The sequence below is a fragment of the Aquila chrysaetos genome, chromosome 4 (assembly GCF_900496995.4).
Source record: "Aquila chrysaetos chrysaetos chromosome 4, bAquChr1.4, whole genome shotgun sequence".
Classification (NCBI taxonomy): Eukaryota; Metazoa; Chordata; class Aves; order Accipitriformes; family Accipitridae; genus Aquila; species Aquila chrysaetos.
Genome location: NC_044007.1, coordinates 54,062,487 through 54,086,718, shown reverse-complemented (window position 1 = coordinate 54,086,718; position 24,232 = coordinate 54,062,487). Strand labels below are relative to the sequence as shown.

Sequence of the window (24,232 nt, the reverse complement as noted above, 5' to 3'; positions counted from 1 at the left end):
TAAAACTTCCATAAAGTTGATAAAATTTACCTGTGGTGAGTGACTGGAAAAAATGGGGTGACAGGCTAACCAAGTGAAATGACCCAGACCTCATTTTGAGAAATGACCACATATACAAACTCCTTTTCCTGAACAGACACAGATGGTCAGTCTCCTGACACTGATTAACAACCAAGATCTAACTCTCCTGCCTCTTCTGTTAGATTTTTCAGTAAAAAATATATACTTTTTGATGAAAGAAGCACACACAGTCTTCACAGTTGAAAATGGTAGCTATTTGTTCACTTGATGGACACTGAGGTGGTTATAACACATGCTGAAAATTAAAATATTTACATCAATCATCTGTTTTTTACTATGACTATATCCATATTTCTGAGACACTCTGGAAACATTCAGGACAGTCCTTGTTCCCAGGTTACCAGCTAGTGGTAGCCATTAGAAAGGGAATGGAATCATAGAGTAAAAGAGCTGGTCAGGCACAGAGCATAGAGCAGGAAATCCGTGCTGTGCTGACTCTGAAAGAACGAAACAGGCAGCCAATTTCAGATCCCACCAGAGGTTCCTTATTAACTTGTTGTTCTCTTAAGAATAACCCTGCAGTACAATTTCTTATACTTCTGGAGAGGGGAAGAAAAAAAAAAAAAGAATGTCCAGCCCCAAGGGCTTAATATTTAATCATACAGTTCTACATTCTTATGCTGAATCATTATTTCAATTCTAGCAAACTCATAAGCTGAAATAGAAAGTGCCCAGTGTCAGGACTTCCTCAGAGACTCTTGCCTGCTAAAATGTGTCCCATTAAACCTAAATAAAATGGGTCAGAAAAAGGTCTAGTAAGTTTCACATCAAGACTTTAGTAATTTTAGTGGGTCTGGAAGTTCATCATGTGCCTCACACTCCTGTGTTTTATTATACATACTGGGACTAGGAAAGTACTGAAGAACTTGCATTTAACACTAACAGCAAAATAAAAAATGTTTATCTTTAAAAACATGGTCCCATGCTTCATGGCAACATTCACATGGAATTTGTTGAATGGAGGTAATTTTGTCAGTGCCAATAATAAAGATTTCATTCACTGTTAAGTGCATAAAGACCTACAGACAGTAAGCACGCTTACAGCTAATGCAGCATTAAACTTAGCAATTATTCTAAGTTTGTAATGTATTAAATATGTGGCTATGCAAAATATTTGTTTTAAACAAATATCAAGAATAATTGAAACATACCTCTTTTCTGTAATGGTTGGCAGCATCCAAGTTATCTATAATGATAGTGTCACCCAAGAGCATCCCAAACACTGAAAAATATAATTTTTTGAACCATGAAATTTCTCCGCAACAAAATAACTTGAATTTTGAAAAATCAATTCTGAGGCATCATTATTACAGCTTTTCAGATAACTGCAAGGGAAATAGCATGTGCATGATCTTTTTTCAATGAAATTTTATTCTGAGATTGAGATAAATATGCAGTCTTCTGTTTTCATCTAAGACTTCATAAAGAAAAAAATTTACTATGTTTAATTGCCTTATGGCATAATTGACTGTTTTTTCCACCAAAGTACTCTCTTGATATCTTACATTTACATTTATGAAGAAACACATAATAAAATCCCAAGTTTTAGGAAATGATATAAATGATAATTTTTTTAAGTCCTCCTTGAATTGTGTTCTTAGTTTCTTAATGTTTCTTAATATTCAGTGGGTTATCAAAGAAAAAAAAACATTCACAGGCTGATGATCCAACTGAGTTTAAGACTTTTCTTCTGCTAATAAAAGACTGTTCTATACAAAGTCTAACTTGATGTAGCCTTGCATGAGGTATGTCAAGCAATGTGGTTTTCAAATTCCCCCAAGGGACACTAAGAAGAATTTATAGTTAAAGTCTCCTACAATATCTAACTTTCTGAAAATAAAGTGGACTAAAAATTGGTTTTTATTAACAGTAGAGAGGATTATTTCAATACTGGGAAGTTGTGAAGTAGAATGAAAAACTTATTGAACTAATTACAGATCCCAACTCTCCATATAAAGGAGTAGGTCTACTTAATTTAAGAAAAAGAGTGTAGGAAAAGGTAGGTACTGCTAAGTTGTTAGAAAGAGTGAGAGGATGATGGTTCCCTAAACTGCAATATACATAAATATTGAAAGCTTATTCTCACTGTAACTATTTAAGCATAACATACATAGTCATGTACAGTTTGGTCTCAGTGTACATTAATCTATATATTACAGTGGACTGGAAAAAACAGCCTAACAAAAGCAGTAACATCTGCAATATGAAAATATAAAACTAGTATCACGATTGTCAGTTTCTGCTTACATGAGCTTGGGAGTAAGATAATGCTGCAGTAATTTAAAAAAGAAAAAACCTCTAGTATATACAGTAGAGAAAATAAAAATAAAACAACAAGCAGAAGACAGTGGTCATTGCTGAAATTTTCACAACTGTTGTTTGCTAATGTCATCATCTTTTTACCAGCAGACCTCATGAGGAATGTACACTGGTATTTGCAAATGTCTCAAGGAAGATTACTGAATGGATTATGGTTTGTGATGTTTCTGTATTTCATTTATTAAAAAGAAAGAAGTTATGAACAATTTCTTTAATATCATTTACCTGTTTGACAATGCTCTACATTATCTGGAAATGTTAACAGATCTCTGGCAAATACAGGATTTCCAATAGGTCTGAAGAAGATTTTTCCATTTCTCAAGTGAGGCAAAGGCCTAGTTAAAGAAAGGGGAGAGTGAGGGAGAAGAAAAGAAGAGAAAAAAGTCATTTGTCCTTATTTCATTATTGCTTCTGAGAATCTAGTCAGAAATGTCAAAATGAATTGAATGCATCTTAACACTTCTACATTAGGTGCTAAGTGATCCCAACATTATCTGAAATGCCAGTTATATTAAAGATGCTTTGTTGAAACACTTATTTGTAATAAGACATATATCCAACAAGTTCATATGACTGATTTTACGGACAAGTTTTAATACACTATTTTATAAAAACTGAGATTTTTGACCTTATAAATACATCTGCACATGATATGTTTTCTAAAAGTCATTCTTTATGATATTAGCAGTCATCTTCATAAGCAAATTATTTTCAGGCACAGAATTATTATATTTTCGTTTATCTTCCAGGAAACCAAACCAGCAGAATGAATTTCTATTACTACAGATGATTTTAAGGAATGTACTTCGGAATTCAATTTTTAAAAAAACTTAGAATTTGATTTGAAGGACTAGAATTATTTAAAAAAAGTTCCTGCTCTAGAAAACATGTAGGAATGAAGAAAAAAAAAAAAAGAGAGATTTGTTTGTCTTCTCTTTTTAATAGAAAGACACTATTAAATAAAGAACAAAGCACAGCAGTTAAAGATATAAGGCTATTATTTCAGCTAACATTTCAAGTGACATTACTGTTGCTGTAATTATGACGCCAGAAATTTTATGCTTTGAAACTTTAATAGGAGTAAAGTTTAAAATACAAATTAGAAAAAAAAAAAGTTGAAGAAGTATTTAATACAAATGCAGAAATTTGTTTTTTCTCTACCTGTTCCAATCAGGGAGTGTCTTCTTGTAAATAGAATCAAGGGGTAACACTTGCTGTCGACCTTGAGTTTCATCAAAAATAGAACGAGCGGCTTCAGTAGTCAGTGTGACTACACAGTCCATGTCACTTGCCAAATGCCAAGAGATAACTTTTGCTGCTTCATTATCCTCAATTTGAGCTAAATGTGCAATCTGTACCACAGAAGTTAGAACAGTCAAAATAGAAGCCAAGACCACCTCCCCTTTTCATACTAATCACAATCATCCTGCAGCTTCAACCAGACATTTAATTCCCCTGTTGATGGCTCTGTTAGAAGAGCTGGTCATCTGATGGGTTGAGAATGCTATCTTTTTTTTAATACTCCTCAAAAATTACTTGCATATTCAGTTGACTAATTTTCCATCACTACCACTTCCTGGAACCAACAAAACTCATTTGAAGGCTCTGAGAGAAAACTCACCTTGCCTAAAATATCCTGGCTGCCTTTTGGATAGTTTGGGAGGGTACAAGTTCGTCTTGGCTGTTTCATTACTCTTTCTTGATCCAACACCTTTTGTTTTATAAGAGAATCCACATACTGAAGCTGAGAATTAAAATTTAAAGTTAGCAAGCATGCACCATTGGGCTGAGCTGCAGAAGTAGTTACTTTATCTGCTGTCGGTCAAGTTCCTAATAAAAACCATTCAATAATCTGAAACAGACTCTTAATATATAGGGGACCACTGCATATAACCTCAGAGGAGAGCAAAAGGACGCACATGGCAGCTGTGACTATGAACTTTTTAATTACTACTTTTTTTTTTTTAAAGACTTCAGGAAGCTTTTCACAAAGAGCTACTGGAGCTTTATTAGAGCCAAAACTGAAGAAAATTTAAATCAGCAGGAAGAGACGACCACAAATGTACAAAAAGAAACCATTTTACAAAGGGACTATATCCAGCCCTGAAAAATTCATCCAGCAGGGGGAACTTGGGTATCATGATTGCAGAATGTGTATAATTTAATTCTACTGATTTGTGATTAATGACTGTAACACTCGTTTTTATTTGATCTAAAGATAACTGATTGTTTACATAATTTTTTTTTTCAAAATGTTAGTAGTTTGAAAACTGTCCCTAAAGTTTCTTTAAGATATAATTGGATCTTTATGGGAAATTAGCGATGGGGTACATTGCCCTGAATCTTTCAAACTTCTTTTTACATCAGCTTTGGCAGTAACATATGAAATTCTCTAATTCTCTGAAAAGAAGTGTTTTCCTTTGGTCTACTTATACCAGAATACATCCATTGTATATTGATCAGCCTGCAAAAACCAATTATGAAAACTAGCAGTACCAGTAACACAACTGGTAACCTTAGCAGAAAAGCAAAACCAAGATCAGGATATAAATGAGACATTTTTCTTATTCCTCTAGCAGTTTCTTTAAGAGATAGTCACATTGGTAGAGCAGTAAAATTTAAGTTTGGTATTGATCCACAAATTTTCCTCATGGTTTAAACTTTCAGGGTTTTGGTAACAGGTGCTTGTGTATATACCAGTGTGATTCAATAATGTTATAGAATGATATCAATTTCATATTAAGATTAGATTTATTTTTAAGATGTTACAGAGTTTAGGAAGAAATAAGCCATACTGTGTTTGTCTGTGGTAATTCAATTTGGTGTTTTCTCAGTTCGTTCTTCAGGTGAGTTTCTCTTGTTTCAGCTTCTTTAACCTGACCTGAAACCAATAAAATCAACAAAGAGTAAGGAAATATTAGAAAGCAATGGAACACTTCTTACAGAATATCTTACAGCCTTTCAGAATTATGCCACGCACAGCTGATCCTATCTACTTCTTAATTTCAGCACAGGATATCAGAATTTGTCCACAAAGATCTTGTGATTTGTCCAGCTTCTAAGCAATTTCAGCAGCTGCCATCTCCTTCAGCTTCAGAAAGCAATGGGGCCAGTTCTTAGATCAGTCTGAGAATGTAAGCTTTTTTCATCCTCAATTGTCTTTCCAAATGGTTCTCTAACAGGTGACATGGCAAGAAGGAAGGGAGGAGTAGTAGCTAGCACTACCCTCTTTTGTCTCTTATATGGGACACCACTTTCTGGACAACTCTCATATCTGAACTGAAGCAATTTTGAAAAAAAAAAAAAAAAATTAAACAGATGAGTTGCTTTCTAATCTCTCTATTCAAACAGGTTTATATTTGGAAATGTTATTGAAGCATGAAATATAATGTTGTGCTCTAACTTACTCTAGAGACGTGCAAAAATCTGCAAATAGGAAACAAAACTTTTTGCCTTTCACACCGGAATTCAGGAATTTGCATCCGTAATGGTAACATGCAGTAAGCAAGTAACAGAGACATAGCCCTGTACTAAAATTACAAGAAACAGCACCATCTTCTAATTCCAGCATGCTTTATTTACATTTAGTGATTACTTAAAATAAAAATTCAAAATGCATCTATTAAAACAAACCTTCTGATCAACAGATAGGATGATTCAAACAAAAAAAATGCAAAGAAAACATTTCCTTCACCTCTCCCATTCCCATAAATCACTGCCCTCACAATGCTCTGCTGTTTTAACAGACTTTATAAAGGATTACATTTGCTGAAGAACATAAACAATTAATAGCTACACAATACTTCTGAATAATGTACATAGGGTCAAATGTGGGGCAAAAAAGTAACATTTTGAAAATGTAAGACTAACGTTTTGAAAGAGGTTTATCTATAGTTCATTCCCTAAAATTGTTTTTAGGCAATTGTTGAATTTTCAGATGGATGAGCATTCACACATCCACTGCAAAGATGGGAGTACAAGGCAGTCATGGAAAAAGTGAATCAGACCACCAGCTTCCGTGTTTTATTCCTCCTTTTGACCCATTCTGATAGAAGACGTTCTACCTCAAATCAAGACCCTTTACAAGTAGGTCTGTCTAAATAACTAGATGCTTCCCTGCTAATGCAAAGATATACTCCCTTCTGCTCCCCTCTAATTACTGCATCTCATGATTTCAATACCAATTTTTCTCCCCCTCTATATTCTCAAAAGTAAAAAAAAAGGAAAAAAAGTCTAATTCACAGGAAATTTATTTACATATTTGATTGAACTTACATTTAATTTCAGTTACAAGCTGATTAGTAGTATCAAACCAATTTCTGTAAACACCTATGGACTGAGATAATTGGTCTCTCTCCCTTGTAAGTGTTGCCATCTGTTGCTGCTTCTTGAAATCTATAGAAATAAATATTTTTAGAAGAAAATACAGTAACATACTTAGTTGGTTTAAACATCAGCAAAAATCTATTAAGCTATTACGCAGTTCTGAAGAAGTATTACGGACCTAAAAATAGTTGGTTCTAAGTAAAAGCAAGCATTTTAGAGTAATTGAAACATACCATTGTAAAACATAAATGACAGACAGTATGGTTCCAAAGGTTTTTTCAAAGCTGGCAGATCTGGCTCAAATACAAGAATATATTCAGTGCTATCTCTTCCAGGGCTGTTTTCAGCCAGCACTAGATTCTAATAAAACAAACAAACAAACATACCTAAGTTTATGTTCACACTTGAGGTAACACACAAAATAAAATAAACATTCTTCAAATACTAAAACTTTAAGTTACCTAACACATGATGTCTATACAATATCACTACAGTTTTAAGTATTGGCTTGGAAATGCCTTTTATACCTAATAAACAGAAGTAAAATACAAAGATTTAGCAGTAACTATTTTATTATTTAGGAATTAAGATTGTCATTTTACCTGTTTAAAGAGTCTTATTATTTTTGGCTATGTATTTTATTTGAGAGACATATGCTCAGAAAAAAATATTCTCTACACTTTTGCATAAGCAAGATTTCCTCGGATTTACCTCATTCAGCATGTGAACAAATGCAAATGGAACATTAAAAACAAAGACCCAATGCATAAACACAGAGAAGGAAAAAGAAACTATTCCCATTGCTGAGTTAAAGTTACTGCTGTTACCATGGAAGTAGACAGCAGGTCCCAAATAAATGAACAATACATGTCCAAACACTAACATGAGCATCCCATTTCTTATCAATTCCTTATTGAAAAGACAAACTAAATCCTTCACCTTTCTTTACAAACACAGGCAATATTATAAAACCATAAAGAATGGTAAACAGAAATAAAATTAGTATAGGTAATATCTAAATGTGCTGTTACTTTGGGAAAGGTATCATGCATAAAATGAATAATGCTTATAATAAAACTCATACTGTTTCCACCTTTAACATGTAGAAATTGCTACTCAACTGGCCAAATCAAGAGAGAGGTGGCTGCGGCCTAAAAGAAGAGATAGATATATAACCTTCAAAGATAGTCTTCATGGCTTTCAAAAATATTGCAGCTACATATTTAATCAGGAGAAGTAGTTTGTAGTGGAAATATCTTTTCCTTAGAAGATTTATACTAATAAAAATCTAAACATTTTCCTTCGTGAAACAAGTTTAGTATTCTTGAACCTCAGTGTAAGGGTAAACACGTCAGATTATCAGCTTCATTACACTGATGCTAACTGAACATAACTATATTTATAAACAAGATGGAACAATTTCAAGATACTTGAAGAAACACTAGTGTATCCCCTCCCCTTCCCATTACTAGTCTTCATATGAAAAGTACATTGCATCACAACCAACAAATCCTTGCCACATGAGTTTTGTGAGTTGTCTAAAGTCAGAGAACTCAGTATAAACTAGACAACTGAAAACTGCTGGAAGAGGGGAAGAGATATGGGATTCACTTAAATGGAATTACTCCTGATGGAAGACTAGGGAGCACAAGTTACTGTCAAAAGCAGTAGGATCTCATCAGATCACAGTAATGAGAAAGGAGAACGTCCCCCCCAAGAAATCAGGAATATATATGTAGAAAGAAAAAGCATGTGCTTACAAAAAAAAATCCAAAACAAGCCAAACAAAAAAACCCCAAAACATCCTACCCCTCCTCCCCCCACCATTACATAGGTTGTTAGCTTAGTCACTGAAGCAATACTGGAGTATTTAGGTCACAATGGCTTAATGGCAGGTTACTAGTACATGGAGGTAAAAAAATTGTTATTTCTGCGTCAGTGAGGAGTCTGAGAAATTATTCAGTAATTTTATCTGAACTGTCAGAGTCCACTCTATGGGGTTATTATTCCCGTCAACAGTATGAACTTTTAAACATCTGTTCAAATTTCTATACTATAGGTGTAAATGCCAGATCTGTGGAGAAAAGTGCTATTTTATTAGACCAGTAGCTATACCTGTCTTTTTCCCACCCCACCTACCCAAGAAAAATGTGTTCACAAACCAATTAATTCATTACTCCTGAAACATGCTTGGACAACAAGAGAAACTCAGAGTACACCATAAATCAATTAGTGTATTAATTTTATCTGGCACCTGTTTTTCATACATATTTTGTCACTTTTCCTTACGGATCAGAGTAGACCAGCGTTTGTCAGATTGTTCAGTGAAAAATGTTTGCCCACATTAATTGGATGTTTCTGTCCTTGACTGTTATTGACAGAGAATTTATTTATGCTGTGTCATTAAGTTTCATCTATGTAGTTCCATAAAAGCAGCTGATGTACTGAATAAAATATATTATGAAGAAGTTTGCATGTAGGATCTGTAGATTTTAGTGATTCTACTGGGGTTTTATTGTAGTGACTTCCAAAATGTATTGGGAGATTTTTTATTTGTTGCTAACGCAGTGTCTGCCTCCACCTGGCACAGATTGGTCTGCTGGGAAGCTGCTTCCAATGAACGAGTTAGAAAAGGTGGCTGAAAAAATTTCTTTAAAAAGTTGGATTGTCCTTCAGTACACCTTCTAACTGTTTGAAGATTTCCACAGACTTCAGGCTAGTAAAACATGTGACAAACAGAGGAACCAAATGAAGTGGGGGTATACTTTTGCTCTGCAATTCTTATATGATACTTAAGCAACTTTAAAAAAAAAAATACATCTATATATACCTATTTCACCACATGAATAGTCCTGTTGACTGAAGTTCTCTGTAGACTTTTAAGAGAGAGACTGTGACCGTTCCACTCAGAAGAAATGTGTGGGTCTAGACTCAGCTGGTTTTTTGGTGTATTTTGAACAGTTTCTGGTTTTGTGTATGTGCATTTTAACTTGTGTCTTTTACATTATACTTTGTAACAACTATTACAAATGGAACTCACAGGTTTTAATAATTCAATCTGTATTTGTTGAAGAAAAAGTGACAGTGATGACATGACTACAATATGCAGTACTTTCAGAGGTATGTATGATGCTACAGCCAGAGATTCAAACTGAAATAAGGCAAGCATTTTTAACAGTCAAGGGCACTAATGACTGAAATAAAGCATAAAGAGAAGTGGTAGTTTTATCTTTACTTTTTCAAAGGAGGATAGGGTGCCTTTTTGCAAAGTACATATAAGCCCAGTTAGCTTGACATAATGTAAAGAGGATCTGGCAAAATCTGATTATGTATATATGAAGAGCTCAGACTAAATGATCTTAAGATATTACAGCCAGTTAGCATTATAAATAAAAATGCAAAATACCACTAATGTTAAAAGTTTAACTACAAATTGCTGAAGTTTTATTTACACGTGAAATTGAAATGAAGAAAAGACTTATCCTGGATCCCCCTATATGTCTCAGTCCCTAATTGAATGTACTTGTAAACCTCCTGTGCTGGTTTTGGCTGGGGTAGAGTTAATTTTCTTCATAGCAGCTAGTATGGGTCTGTGTTTTGGATTTGTGCTGAAAACAGTGTTGGTAACTCAGGGATGTTTTCGTTACTGCTGAGCAGTGCTGACACAGCGTCAAGGCCTTTTCTGCTTGTCACCCCACCCCACAAGCAAGTAGGGTGGGGGTGCACAAGAAGTTGGGAGGGGACACAGCTGGGACAGCTGACCCCAACTGACCTAAGGGATATTCCAGACCATACGATGTCATGCTCAGCATATAAAGCTGGGGGAAGAAGAAGGAAGGGTGGGGGACGTTCAGAGTGATGGCATTTGTCTTCCCAAGTAACTGTTACGCGTGATGAAGCCCTGCTTTCCTGGAGATGGCCGAACACCTGCCTGCTGATGAGAAGTGGTGAACGAATTCCTTATTTTGCTTTGCTTGCGTGCACAGCTTTTGCTTTACCTATTAGACTGTCTTTATCTCAGCCCATGAGTTTTCTCAATTTTAACCCTCCTGATTCTCTCCCCCATTCCACTGTGAGGGAGGTGAGTGAGCGGCTGCATGGTGCTTGGTTGCCTGCTGGGGTTAACCACGACACCTCCCTCGCTTGGCAAGGATAAACAGTTTAAAGAATGTCCTTCCTTCAGGTTTTCTGAAAATCAGCAACCAAACAGAGAAAAAGTAATTTATCTACTTATCTGTAAGCGAAGACTAAAATATATGCTAACCCTCCACAAAACACGATGAGGTGCAAGATCAACTTTGAAACTGTAGGAAAACAGGCCTCATTAGATCCATTGCTCACAGAGCTAACTGTGTGTTTCAGTCACACTTACAATTTCAGCTGATCCTCTGTCAAATGGAAACTCAATTGTACTGACTTTCCCCTGAAACTGTGGGATCTCTGTGTCATCTTCACTGGGGCTCTTAATTTTTGCTATTATTCTGCCAACTAGATCAATTCCAGTGCGGTTATTGTATTCATCCTGTAAGTAAAAAAGACAAAGTTAGTTTGGAACATGAACTGAAATAAGTAATCCATTTATATACTGCATTGGGGTTACATGGCAAGGTGCTGGCAGGGGGCAGGGCTGCAGGGGCGGCCTCTGTGAGGAGAAGCCAGGGCTGCCCCATGCTGAACACAGCCAGTGCCAGCCGGCTCCAACCGATGCACCGCAGGGCACGGCTAAGCCCCTAAGCCAAAAGGGTGGTTCCTCTGGGAAAATATATTTAAGAAAGGGCAAAAATGCATAGAGGAGAAGAAGGGGGGAAAAAAAGTGATACAGCAGAGGGAACACCAAGGTGAAAGAAGGAGGAGGGGGGGAGGTGCTCCAGGCACCAAAGCAGATTCCCCTGCAGCCCGTGGGGGGACCACAGTGGAGCAGGTATTTCTCTGCAGCCCACGAAGGACCACAGTGGAGCAGATATCCACACAGCGGCCTGTGGTGGACCCCTCACTAGAGCAGGTGGGTATTTCCTGAAGGACTGCAGCCTGTGGAGAGGGCTCACACTGGAGCAGTTCATGAAGGACTGCAGCCCACGGAGGGACCCACAGTAGAGCACGGAAACTGTGAGGAGGAAGGAGCGGCAGAGAGGAGCTGTTATGGACTGACCGTGACCCCCATTCCCCAGCTCCCTGCATTGCTCAGGGAAGAGCAGAGGAGTCTGGAGCAAACTTGAGCCTGGGAAAGGGTGGGGAAGAAGGTGTTGCTTTACTTTTTTTGTTTCTCACTACTCAAATCTATTTTAATTGGCAATAAATTAAATTAATTTTCCACAAGTTGAGTCTGTTTTGCCCATGGCTGTAACTGGCAAGTGATCTTCCTGTATCCCTGTGAACTTTCAAAGTTCAGGAAACCTTATTTTTTGTAATACAAGATTTCTAAGAGAAACTATCTCCTGGAAGAAAAATCATGGAGCAAAACATCTGCTATATATATAAGTGTTTTCCCACTAGAATCTATTCTTGAAACATTTTTTTCCTGTGGCAACAAGAAGTGGGTTTCAATTGAGATGCCTGACAGCAAGGATTGCAGGTTTCAGTTTTGGTCATCTGTATGTAAATAAAACAAGATGCACCTGTCATATACTGGAAATCACTGATTTACATCTTTTTTGTGAAGTTAATCTGCAAAGAGATAGCAGCAATACCTTACAGAAAAATTCAACATATTTTTAGCAGTCTTATATATTTTCCTAATTAAGATTTTTTATTAAAGTATAATTACCATTACATGGAGGTATAAATCCTTGACCAGTGTACGGCTAGTAAGAGTTCGAACATTGGAAACTGCTGGAGTAGCTGGTAAAGAATCAGGTAACAAGCGTACAGGGTCATTAGGTACAACTTCAACTATAATCTAGCAGAAAAAGGAGGAAGAATAAAATAAAACAAAACAAAATAAAGACTGATATAATTCACTGCAATTCACCTGCACACATGGGTTGCTCAAAAAATACTGGAACAAATGCATGTGAAATATACTGACAATCTTGTAATAAATTAGCATGATCACAAAACAATTCTACTAGGTTGCAAATTATGCAGCTCTGTTATTCCACAAAATTTCTGCTTAGTTATAAAAGCTAATGAAAACATATTTTGATAATCAACAGTTTGAAATCAGTAACTATCAAAAATAAAAAGCAATTTTTTTGCAAAGCTTGCAAGTGAAAGTATTTGCATTCTGAATCTACAAAGTATTGTAATATTTCTCCCAGATGATTCTGTATTATGTTCTTGGCTACATATAATTAATTATAGATTCAAACCTGGTCACTGCTGAGCATATTTGTCTTATCCATTGCAAAGGTAAACTGGATACTGTAAGTGCCCACTCTCTCTGGAACCACTTTATCCCTAAATAAATCAAGAACAAAAACCAAGCAAAAGCGAGTCAATATTGAAGTGACAAGTATGTAAGTATGCAAGCAATTCAACTTCTGAGTAGTCCTCCAAACTAATTAGAAAGTCCTGTTAAGGCACGATGTATTTTAGTACTCCTCCATAACACTCCTCCTTCAGCAAGAACGCCATGAAAGCTTCTCAAGAACTAGAGTAAGGCTTTTGGAAGCTTGGATGAGGAAAGTCTCCTTCAAGAGTTTGTCTGTAATAGCTGACAGGAAGTTTGTCATGGTCCTATTATTCAGAAATCTGCAAGTCTACCTCACTGCACTTCCCATTCAGTGGATTTTCACAAAGCTACTGAGACAGAGCATAGAGATGTTTAGACCTGCAAAACCAAAAAATTATCTCAAAATTTAATCATTTGGCTTGAACTTACATAAGATCTGAGTAGCTAATTCCATCTCTTACTCATAACGTGTACAAAGTTGTGCAACTTGGACCAGTGGCCAAGGTTGAGTATAGTGAGAAAGAAAAGAGTTCTCATTCTACCTTACAGTGTTCCAGAGTGCAGACTACTGGCAAAGAACCCCTAACATCAAAATATGAAGGGAAGACAGATGCCTGCACTTCTGCTGCTATAAACAGAACTTCACCTAGCAAGGAAGGCCACACAGCATCCAGAAGACCGCAGCAGTGTTTAACAAGGGACAGCAGTGACTTACAAATGCTCTAAACTTTTGAGGAGATGCAAACAGTCTCTAACCAAGATTGAGACATTTCTCTGGGAGGATGACTTGCGGTACTCTTGAATTGGTTAATGAGATTTTTGTTTTCAACATACAGCATTTTATCCATTCTGTCAATAATATTAAGCAATTTGTCTCCTCTTATTTTGTTTGGGAAGAAGTAAGATGCAAGATGCCCTGGAATGCTTAACTGGTAATAAACAAGATCCCAAAGCTTTACCTATTTCTGGAACGGGCCATGACTTTTCCTTATTGTATTGCATATAAAGAAGGAACAATTCTACCTTCTTTTCTGCACTTTATCTAGGTTTAAGATTGAAAGTAGCATCTGCCTTGTCAGGATGCATTAAAAAACTGAGTTGTAAATAATCTGCTAAGGATCTTGTGGCTGAACACCATGTAACCAGACATATGCTTTAGAAAAAGAAGAAATTGCACAATTGCTATGAAAGTTGTAAGACTCTGTAATAGCATCCACGTTACTGATTGGCATTAAATAGATGAAAACCATCTGTGGCTGTGCCAAGGACAGGAAAACTTGAGAGAAACCAGGTGCTAGACAGTGATGCTACAGACACTGGTAGCAATGAGTAATACGTACTTTCCTACAAGGGCTGCTAATGGGTAGTCTCTACCATCTGTTCTCTCAAATTTGTCAATAAGGTTGGGAGTTTTAATTCTGGACATTTGTGGACAACTAGTAAACTACAGGTACCAATGTCAAGATTTTAATAATTCCATATTCAACTCTATATAGGTTAGTTTATATCACACTGACCACCTTAGTGCTTTTCACAGGAAAACATTTATTAGCATGACTACACATTGGCACATTCATTCTAGTTTTATTTTTCAGAGGTACAAACAGATGATGCAGAGTGCCTTGTTCTGATAATGTTTTAGGAGTTCTTATGTTTTAACTACACCTATAACTAAGAATTTCTCAGAATGACCAAGGCCACAGAAAAGTACCTCATACTTAGTGCAAGTCTGCAGTGATCTTTGGCTTCTGGAGCAGTTCATTCCATAACCTTGGACTACCCACACAGAAAGCTCTGCTCTGTTAAAAGCAAAATTGCACCCTTATTTGGGAGCCTTCTTTTGCTATAGCTGCCAAACTCAGCCATAGAAGGCTTTGGAACCTCGAATGCCTTCAAGGTAAAGACAGATCTTGGTAATGATACAAAAAGCCATGCTTAAATAGCTTTTTGAATTAGTTGTAATCTCTTAAATGAAAAAGCCTTCATATACAAATACATTACGCTGCTGTGCACGATCTGAGAAGCTAAGAAGACTGAATAAAAAGTGTTCTATCAACTGCCTTCCCAGATAGGATAGTTTCTTGGCTGGCTGTGACAGAGGGAATTACAGATGGAGGTATGTTTGGATTGCATATCAAGCTGGGTCAGAACCCTGGATTTGAGCCTCAGCTCCCCAGGGAAAAAAGTGTTGAAGACTTAATGCTACATCAAGGTCTTGAAAGCACATAGATTTTCCAAGGATTACAAATTGGATGCCTAGCTTCCTGAACTCTTATGTGCCTTGAAATGGAGGAGAGCCACAGCTGAGAGGCAAGTTAGGAAACTTCCTATCACCTCTTGAAATGCTGCCACTCAGATGCTGCTGGAATCTTGACATAGCTGAGCTGCAGCAGCCTCTGTTCCTCTAATGCAGGAACCAGGGTCAGCTGTGCAACAGTGGTATCTGCTGCGTTGAGGTGATCCTAAAGTCTACTTTCTAAAAGCAGAAGGGAAGCCTGTTCCTAGGAGGCAAGAGCTTGAATCAACAGCCAGTACCACAACTATGTAACTGATTCCATAGCATGCCTGCCAAGAATAGATGTAGAAAGAATGTGGCAGTCAGGCATCAGCTTATGATGAGCTCTAGTTCTGCTGCCTGTCATCTAAGACACCATCTCTGAATAAGTAGCCGAAGGAAAGACCACTTAACTGACAGGGCCAAGGTCATGCTTCAGGATTAACACACAGCCACAGAAGGTATTAAATCAGAGATAAGTCCACTTTGTCCAGCCTGCAATTCCTCAGCAGTTGAACGTAACATTGAAAGAATTAAGGAATGTTACCAGACAAGTGACAAACAGATGATGTAGTCCCTTCACTGCTAGTATTTCTCACCACGTATTCTAATATATTATCTTAGACTCTCTTCTTCTCTACTCTCAGATTAAACAAATGTCAAATGTATCTAGGGAAGAATTCAATCCTCATGCTCATTGCATCTTGCTAATATCTTTTACCATTTTGTAGCACTGTATCATACTAATTCTATAACAGATTATTATTATCAACACCTAAAACTCTTGTTTCTATTTCAAACTATGTATTTTGCACAGTAAGTTGCACCAGTAATTATAAAATAAATGCTGCTATACCTGAAGTAGAAGAAACCATCTTCTTTGTCATCCTTCACTTTACTACAGCTAAATGTTGTAACCTGAAAAGAAAGATGCAAAAAATTTAATGCAATATACTGAAAGTTAAAGTACCTTACTTGTAATATGCTATCAAGTCTTAATGATTTGCAGTTCTGATAGCATACAGTAATTCAGTGAGATCACCTATAATTTAGACACTAGTTTCATATTCTTAATTCTTGGAGTCTTGTCTTTGCAAAATTCAGAGTGGCAACTTTGAATAGTTTCCCTGCTATTAGTTAACTTCTGCAGAGCAGTAGCATTTTTGTCCCTACTATAGTCTTGACATTTCAACAGTCTGACAACTTGTAACAGGACAGATATTGATAAAAAAAATGTGATTGATATGTAATACTTGTTATTTAAAATCTAGAACAGGATATTGATCTAAGTTAAATGAAGGAAAGTTTCTACTACAAATGTGTTTGTTCTATGCTGGCATTTTGATACCCATTTTGAAAACGCATTTTGATGACTTACATCAACTGGTATCCTAGTTCCACTGCTCTGTGCTTCCCACATTTTCATAGAAATCCGTGCTGGATTAATATTTTTAATAATGTTTTCATCTTCAGAAAGAACACTAACCATAAAATCTGTCGAATGAAAGACAACATTTTTTCATGATTTTTTTATTCAGAATTAAGATCAAACTCCATGAATTTCTGTGTCTCCCTCATACCTAGAGATAAAGCACACAAAACCCACATCCCAAACAGAACCCGAACAACAAAACAATTTAAAACCAGATACAGAAAACCTTCTTTCCCTAGCCCTGTAATTAGACCAGGTAACAATCCTTAGAAAAAAACCAACCACCACCTACTTTATCCAATAACTGCTTTAAAAAAACCCCCCAAATTTCAAGTCTGCCTTTCCCAGATTATCATTCTTATCAAAATAGCAAGCCAGGCTTCTTCTTGCTCTCAGGTAAGAACAATCATTAGCTAGTTAAGTAGCTGATTCCTTCCTTCAAGGACAGGAAATCCAGATCTCCCACTTCCTTCAATGGCTAAATGCTTTAGCCATTGAACTACTGGCTAGCAAGGTGCAGTAGTTGTAATGAGACTGTACAAACACCACTACCATTTCCCCCATCTGTTAGCCACACATTGGAAGGAAATAGAATCTAAACTAGAATAAAGCTATCCTTCTAGTTGAAAATGTGAACTAAGCACTTTGACACTATGGTTACAGATGGATTTCATGCATGTAATTGAAGCTGCACTGCTCAGGTAGAACTGAATTTTGCACTTTAAGGAAGGACTGCGCTTTGATGTGCATGAAAAATTCAGGCATGACTTCCTCCAAAATTACATTGCCTGCCCTCAGGTGTACCTGAGTTCACCAGTAAATCCAATAATTAGAATGTTAATTAAATATGAGGTTGTTAATAAGGAATTCAATATCTAATTTTATATCAAAATTTAATGTCATATATACTATGTTATCTCCTGAAGTCCACCTAAAGGCAAGTGAAAGACTGAAGTATAGGAAGGACAGTGTAAGTAACAGCTTCAAGAGCCTTTGGTTAAGGAACTTGACAAAAGCTCTCTAAGAAACCAAGTACTCTATATCAGCACGATCACTCATATTCACACAGTTGTCAACTCCTTCAAACACATTTGCAAGGCACCACTTTTCTGTACAAAAGTCATGTAGTTCCCAGCCTGCTCCCATTTCTACATTTACCCATGTACTGACTTAATTATATTCTTTATATTCCTTCCAACAGCTGCCCAGTACTGAAAACATATCTACTGATCAAAAGTTTCCTTTACCTCTCCTGAAACTTTTTGAAAACTGCATCAGATTTGCCACCTTAATTTATTCCTTTCAAATAAAGACCAAATTAAATAGGATTAGCATATCAGAGTTAGTAACTTAGCAATTTCATGCCTAAATTAATTTATAATTCTTAAGGTAATACCATTCAGTATATGAAATTTGTTAGTATTTACTTCATCAAATAGGTCTAAAAGTCATCTACTGAAGATTCAAATGTGATTTTTTAATTTTTTTTTTTAAACCAAGGATGGGATCAAATGGGAAAAAAAAATTAGTTTGGAAACTACCTTACTCTCCTTCACAGGTGCCACTGACAAAATACAGCAGGCTTCCCAAGTCTCACATTTTTTTTGTTTTTTAATTTCACTAAATCGTTACTGAATTCTTTTTTTGCCTTCCTTAATATGGTATTATATTGAAAGTGACAGAATCTACTTGCTTTCTATTTAACTTATTTAGACAGGACTTCAGCTTTCTGAAGAGTATCTTTGTATCATGGTTTCATAGTGCAAATGTGTTACTACAAATTAAACAGGAAAATTTTCTGGAAGAACAGCTAGTAAATTTGTATACTTCACTGGCAAATTCAAGAACAGTATCTCCCATGGTTATCATAAACAAGACTTATTTCCCAAATTAATGGAATTAGTTGGTATAGGTCTCCTATTCATGCCAAAGTGTCCTTACAGGAAAAAGCAGAGGTTTCACATTCTGTTTTGCTTTTAGCAAAAGATGTTTCCTCATGGTCATAACTTGCTCTTCTTTATCTGTTTTCCTTATTGTGAATACTATTGGGATATAAAACAAGAGTCGGGTTTTTTCTTTTATGACTTAGCAGCCTTAGTTAGAAAGCAAAGATTATCCTTTTGTGAGAGAATGCAGCAAGAGAGAAGAATATTTTGTACTGTCCCTGGCATACTTCTGATCACTTTTTGGTTCCTCTTGGCTCACAGTTGGCCTGTAATTTCATAGCTACCTCCTTTGTTACTATTCCACAGAAAATGAGGTGAGGGAAAACATGCATGAACTAGCTCAGATCATCTTTTGGGAAGATCAAAGCCTGAAATACGGTATTTCACTAAGGACAGAGAAGAGATTCTGTAGTTTTACCACTTATAGACAGATAAAACCAGTAATTTGCAATAAATAAATAATAGGTCTTTTGAAATGCTTTCCAAAGATGATGTACGTATCTTTTCTCTCCAAGTATTAAGAGAGGCATCTCAGATACTGCTGTTACAAAGAACTGAGACAAAACAGACAAAAAAAAGTAAGAAAATATACCAGGAGAATCATCAAAATAGTTTTTCATAGGTTTACAAAGCTTTTGAGTGATTGGTTTCCACCAAAGAATCCTTATACTTACCAGGGAAAGTACCTCCTGCTGGAAAAGAAGCATTTTTGTCATATTTAACATTCAAGCAGACAGGTTTCTCAGGATCAGGCAGGACATTTAATGTGATTATAGGACAATCTAATGTGGTCTTGTTGTGTAAGGCTTTAAGCTGTAAAGTGTGCTCTCCCCTGAAATATACAGAAATCATACAAACTGTTATAAAATATCTCTTCTGAAAAGACAATTTTCAACAGACTTCAAGTCAGAATCATGTACATGAAAGCATGACAAAATAAAATATCTAAAAGTTATCAGTAGTAAGGGGAAGAAAAAAAATGGAAGTGTTAATGCAGTTAGACAAGTAAAATCATAAGTTTAAGATATCCTTAATATATTACCTTATTAAATTTAATTTTGATTTAATATTTCATTAGCTTGATCATGTTTCATTGCCTGTCTGTAAGACACTAGCAACTACAGCTTTAAGGTGCAGAAGACAGTGAGGTGGAAAGCAAGCACAGCTGATTAAAAAGCTGAGGAGCATTCTGCTTTGACAATTTCCAAAGAGCAAATCTGCGTACAACTCACATCTAGCAAAGTGCATTACATGTATATAATGCTTCATTGCTATAGAATAACTCATTTTCTTTGCAGTATTAAAAACTTGAAATTTAAGATTTTAAACAGAACTGGGAATGATATTTAACTGCATAGAGGCTGTACTCCCCAGCCAGTTTTGATTATGCTATCAATAGTATGATGTTACTACTTAACACTAAGCACACCTGTTTCTAACCTCCAGCAATATATTGATAAATTATATTCATTATCCTTCTACCAAGATGCAGGCATTATAAATACACCAAGCACCATCAGTAGCATTTAAAATAGATTTTCTCCCAAATGCAAAATAATATTGCGAGTCAAATCCTGCAGATATGAATGCAAAAGTATTAATTGCTACGAAAAACTTCAGAAGTTTAAGAACAAGCACTTATTGCTAGCTTCTAAGCTACCTAAAGCCAACCTAGTCTTGCAAGAAAAGCTCAGGGATAGGGTAGCAGAACCGTGAACATGAGGAAGATACAGAAATAATGAATTTGAAAAGTCAGATGGGACATGTGAGTGTAAGAGGAACCCGTGTGACTGACATGAAGAAGCGGGAGCCACAGGACACACATCTGCGGGAAATGAGACTGCATTAGTTCTATTGCAAATAAGAAAAAATAAAGATGTATATTTAAAATTCTTTTGGACACTTTGCTAATCCCTTAAAACAATGGCTAGCACCCAGAAGAAGTGGGGTTTCAACACTCCTAAAATGTGTTCCTAATTTGAAAGCATAGTGTCTGGATCTGGTCACCCAAAGGCTGTACATTTCAAATATTTTAAGTGGTTTATGACACCATCTGCACTAGGTACAGGTTGACAATTATAAGCTGTGTTTTACCATGATCAGAAAAAACAGGATTCAGAAAATGAGAGCAGCAGCTTCTCGGAAGACCAAAAGAAACAGCTATTGAATTTTATTTAGTTAAGCACTTAATTTCTTAAAGCTCACTATCTGGCCTTCCACTGGCATATAAATAATAAATGTTTGACCTTAGCTCTAGATTAATTCTTGGTAGGTACTTTATGAAATGCGCAGCTTAAATACATCTAGCAAGCGACATTTCAGAATTCAATTTTTTTCCATATAGTTTCACTACTTACCTAGGTGCATGAATACTAATAACTCCCAGGTTAGCCCTACCATTTTCATCTGTTTTAAGTTGCTGGTTTGAAGGAACAATCTGTCAAAAAAAATATTTTTTATTCTTTCAATGACACAGAAGTAGTATCAAGTCTTAGAATAAAATGTATATCTCATTTGCCTGCATACTGTCTTTCCATTTGAGCAATAGCTTTGTATTTTTGCACTCTAAATTAGGGAAAGATACACTATTATGAATACAATATTAAGAGGTTTCAGAATTCTCTCTGGCAGTTTTTAAAGACAATCACTTTATCTCAACTAGGATATTTTTGTTCATTAATATGTTCAATTCTTTTATTAATGTTATTTCTTTAATTGCTACTGATGCTATAATGTCATCCATAGCACATGTTAATCTGAGTATATTTTCAGATTCTAAAACCTTCTACAAACTATTTATTCCCTTTTACAGTGTTCCTCCAGTCTGCACAGAGATTCCCGGGTAGCAAACATTAAAGAATGATATAACTGGAGTAAAAAACAACTAAAACATCTGTATGTCTCTTCCCCTTCCCCCATTCTAGTCCCACTGCCAAAAATGTAAGACTGCCACACAACCTAGCAAAAACTGTCACCACAAGTGATGAAGTACAGTACCTTATTTATCAAAACTTAATGACAAACAAGAACTAATCTCTATACCATAAGAAATGGCATTTAATCAAAGACTACTAAGGATAACTACTTGTCAGTGTTGTTTTAGGATAGTAACACAAATGCGTTATACATCCCCTATTTACCTAGCACATTAATTAGGTCTGATTCTAAGTCCTTTGAAGTTAATGGAAATTCCACTATTGACTTAAAGGAATTCTCGCTGAATGCCATTGTTAGAAAATAACTCCCTTTTAACTCACTAGTGTTCTTCAAGATGTGTTTTCTATGTGCACCCCATCTTTGCCACACTTACTTCCCTGGCACTGAAAGTGAAATCTCAGGATTGGCAGTACCATTAAGTCGTACTTGCCTTTACACATTAAATGGTAGAGAAGCCATCACTTCACTTTCCTTATCAACAACAACTTTTTGAAACTATGGACTCCAGTGTAGCAGATAAGAGAATGCCTATCATCTCACAGAAACAGGTGTGAATCTTAAAGAATACTAATACACTCTTAAAGTAAGCAGAAGCTATTCTGCAAATTTGTGTGCATGCTGCTTTAGCCTTACCTAAGAAATATCTTGTCAACGTATCAAAAAAACCTCAGATAGTAGCTTTAAAGTTTGGAGAACAGCAAAGGAAGCCATGGATACGTTCTGAGTTCTTCTCTAATTAATTCCCCTCTAACGAGGAAAATCAACTTTTTCACTGATGATATAACACAACAATGTGGTGCAAATGTTTGTCATTACCTGAATAGTGTTTGGCATTAAATTGCTTTCCCTTTGCTATTTCAGCACAAATTTCAGACTAAGTGTCTAGTGTCCACTTAAATAGAAACAATGTTTTGGGAATACTTGAAGTGGGCAATCTTCTTCCAAAATTATTTTCTTTCCCAAATCTCATGTCAGTAGGTTAAAAGAATGAAATCACTTTAGGAAAAAACATTGTGGAAGTTGATTCATAATGGATCAGCTATGGGAGCATGAATTTATCCTACCATGTCACTAGAGAAAAGCAATGGCAAAAAATGTGTGCTTAATGGTTCAAATGGAAGGCAGCATTGTAAAGATATGCTAAGAGAATTGCCAGACGTTTCATAAACTCTTTTGAAGAGTATATTCAACTCAACAAAATAAGTCTGTATTTGAAATTACTGTACACCACAGAAGGGAAAGTTTTAATTTTTACAGGAACCAGTGCTTTGTGCATTTCCACTACTGAGCTGCACATAAGAGTTCAGAGTGTTTCTGTTCAGCCATACTCACTTAGTTGTGGACCTGTAAGACAGAGAATGGAGTACTGGATATGCCTGCTACAACTGCAGAATATCAGGCTTAAGAGACTTAGAGGATGGGATGTGAAATATAGACAGACAGCTTATCTTAGAATTTCAGTTCCCAGAAGCTTCTCATTTTCTTTGGGAGACTGTGCATACAACCTATTTGAAATGCCAAGGCAATACAGTTCTCTAAAGAGGTTCTCCAAGATACTCATGAATACTGATCCAATGTCTGTTCAGCAACTATGCAGTTGGTTGTTCTGCTAATGTATGAAAGTAACTCTCCGAAATGATGCCGGTGTTAAGTCCTGGGAGCGCGCACTGTAATAAACACATTATAAAGGTGATCCACCTTGGCTTTCAGAACACTTTCTCCTGGACACATCCCACTTGGATAAAAAGCTTGCAGACTTTCTAAGACATGCTGTTGGTCCTCCCTGGAGGAAGGCATAATATCCGAAAAGACACAGCATGCCACCACAACACCTCTTTGATCAGGCAGCACAACCACACACTGTTACTGTCAAGGTTGTACGTTCTCTCAAGAACAACATAAATAGAAGCCCCAAGGAGTTGCAGCTGCCATCATAAAGGCAGTAGCTCGGGCAAACAAAAAAAATCCACAACTATGAGGCAGGCTTCTATGGCAAGAGATTCAAAAGAGCCAGAAGAAAAATGTTCAAGACATCAAGAAATTTTCTCACTGTCTCCCTGCAAAAAAACCCAATAAAAATAAGTAATAGTAGCATAGTTAAATTGGGGGAAAGGCGAGGCTGTGGCACAGTTCTTGAGGGGTGAGCAAAAGAAAGTTCTTGGCTGCTGTGTGTTCCGAGAGAACTAAGGGACACAAATGCATGGCAAGCAGGAACAAAAAGGGAACAAGACCAGCCCTGCATGAAAAAGTATCATGTCCACAGGTGGATGAATATATCCTGTATTGATAATGTACACATTCAATATAACAGTCTCTGCACCAACAGTTAGGAACATTTGACAGTTTGACTTTTTTTCTAATAACAAGAACAAAATTTTTAATGAATGGAGTATTCTGTCAAACTCCTTTCTCCATACAGAGCAATATGCAGACCATCTGACACTCATACCTCACCCATGGAAAGGACAGTAATCACTTAAATTTGGGTTAGACTTGCATCCTCATTGTTTTAATGTGGTTTATAT

The 24,232-nt window shown here is 36.2% G+C and overlaps 1 protein-coding gene across 5 annotated transcripts in view; it reads right to left on the bottom strand.

Moving 5' to 3' along the window:
* The window catches only part of SMCHD1 (structural maintenance of chromosomes flexible hinge domain containing 1), a 90,454-nt gene that overhangs the window by 5,590 nt on the left and 60,632 nt on the right, over positions 1–24,232 (bottom strand). For all 5 annotated transcript variants that reach the window (XR_005932147.1, XM_030011217.2, XM_030011216.1 and 2 more), the window contains 14 exons: positions 21,128–21,207; positions 19,445–19,602; positions 16,771–16,886; positions 16,249–16,310; positions 13,035–13,122; positions 12,491–12,622; positions 11,099–11,248; positions 6,960–7,086; positions 6,676–6,795; positions 5,196–5,281; positions 4,022–4,144; positions 3,562–3,752; positions 2,626–2,735; positions 1,233–1,303 (listed from right to left, as the gene is read on the bottom strand). Coding sequence is in view for 4 of the 5 variants with exons in the window: in XM_030011217.2 (XP_029867077.1) it covers positions 1,233–1,303; positions 2,626–2,735; positions 3,562–3,752; positions 4,022–4,144; positions 5,196–5,281; positions 6,676–6,795; positions 6,960–7,086; positions 11,099–11,248; positions 12,491–12,622; positions 13,035–13,122; positions 16,249–16,310; positions 16,771–16,886; positions 19,445–19,602; positions 21,128–21,207 (1,614 nt within the window). In the remaining variant the exon portion in view is untranslated. The remainder of the gene's footprint in view (positions 1–1,232; positions 1,304–2,625; positions 2,736–3,561; positions 3,753–4,021; positions 4,145–5,195; positions 5,282–6,675; positions 6,796–6,959; positions 7,087–11,098; positions 11,249–12,490; positions 12,623–13,034; positions 13,123–16,248; positions 16,311–16,770; positions 16,887–19,444; positions 19,603–21,127; positions 21,208–24,232) is intronic.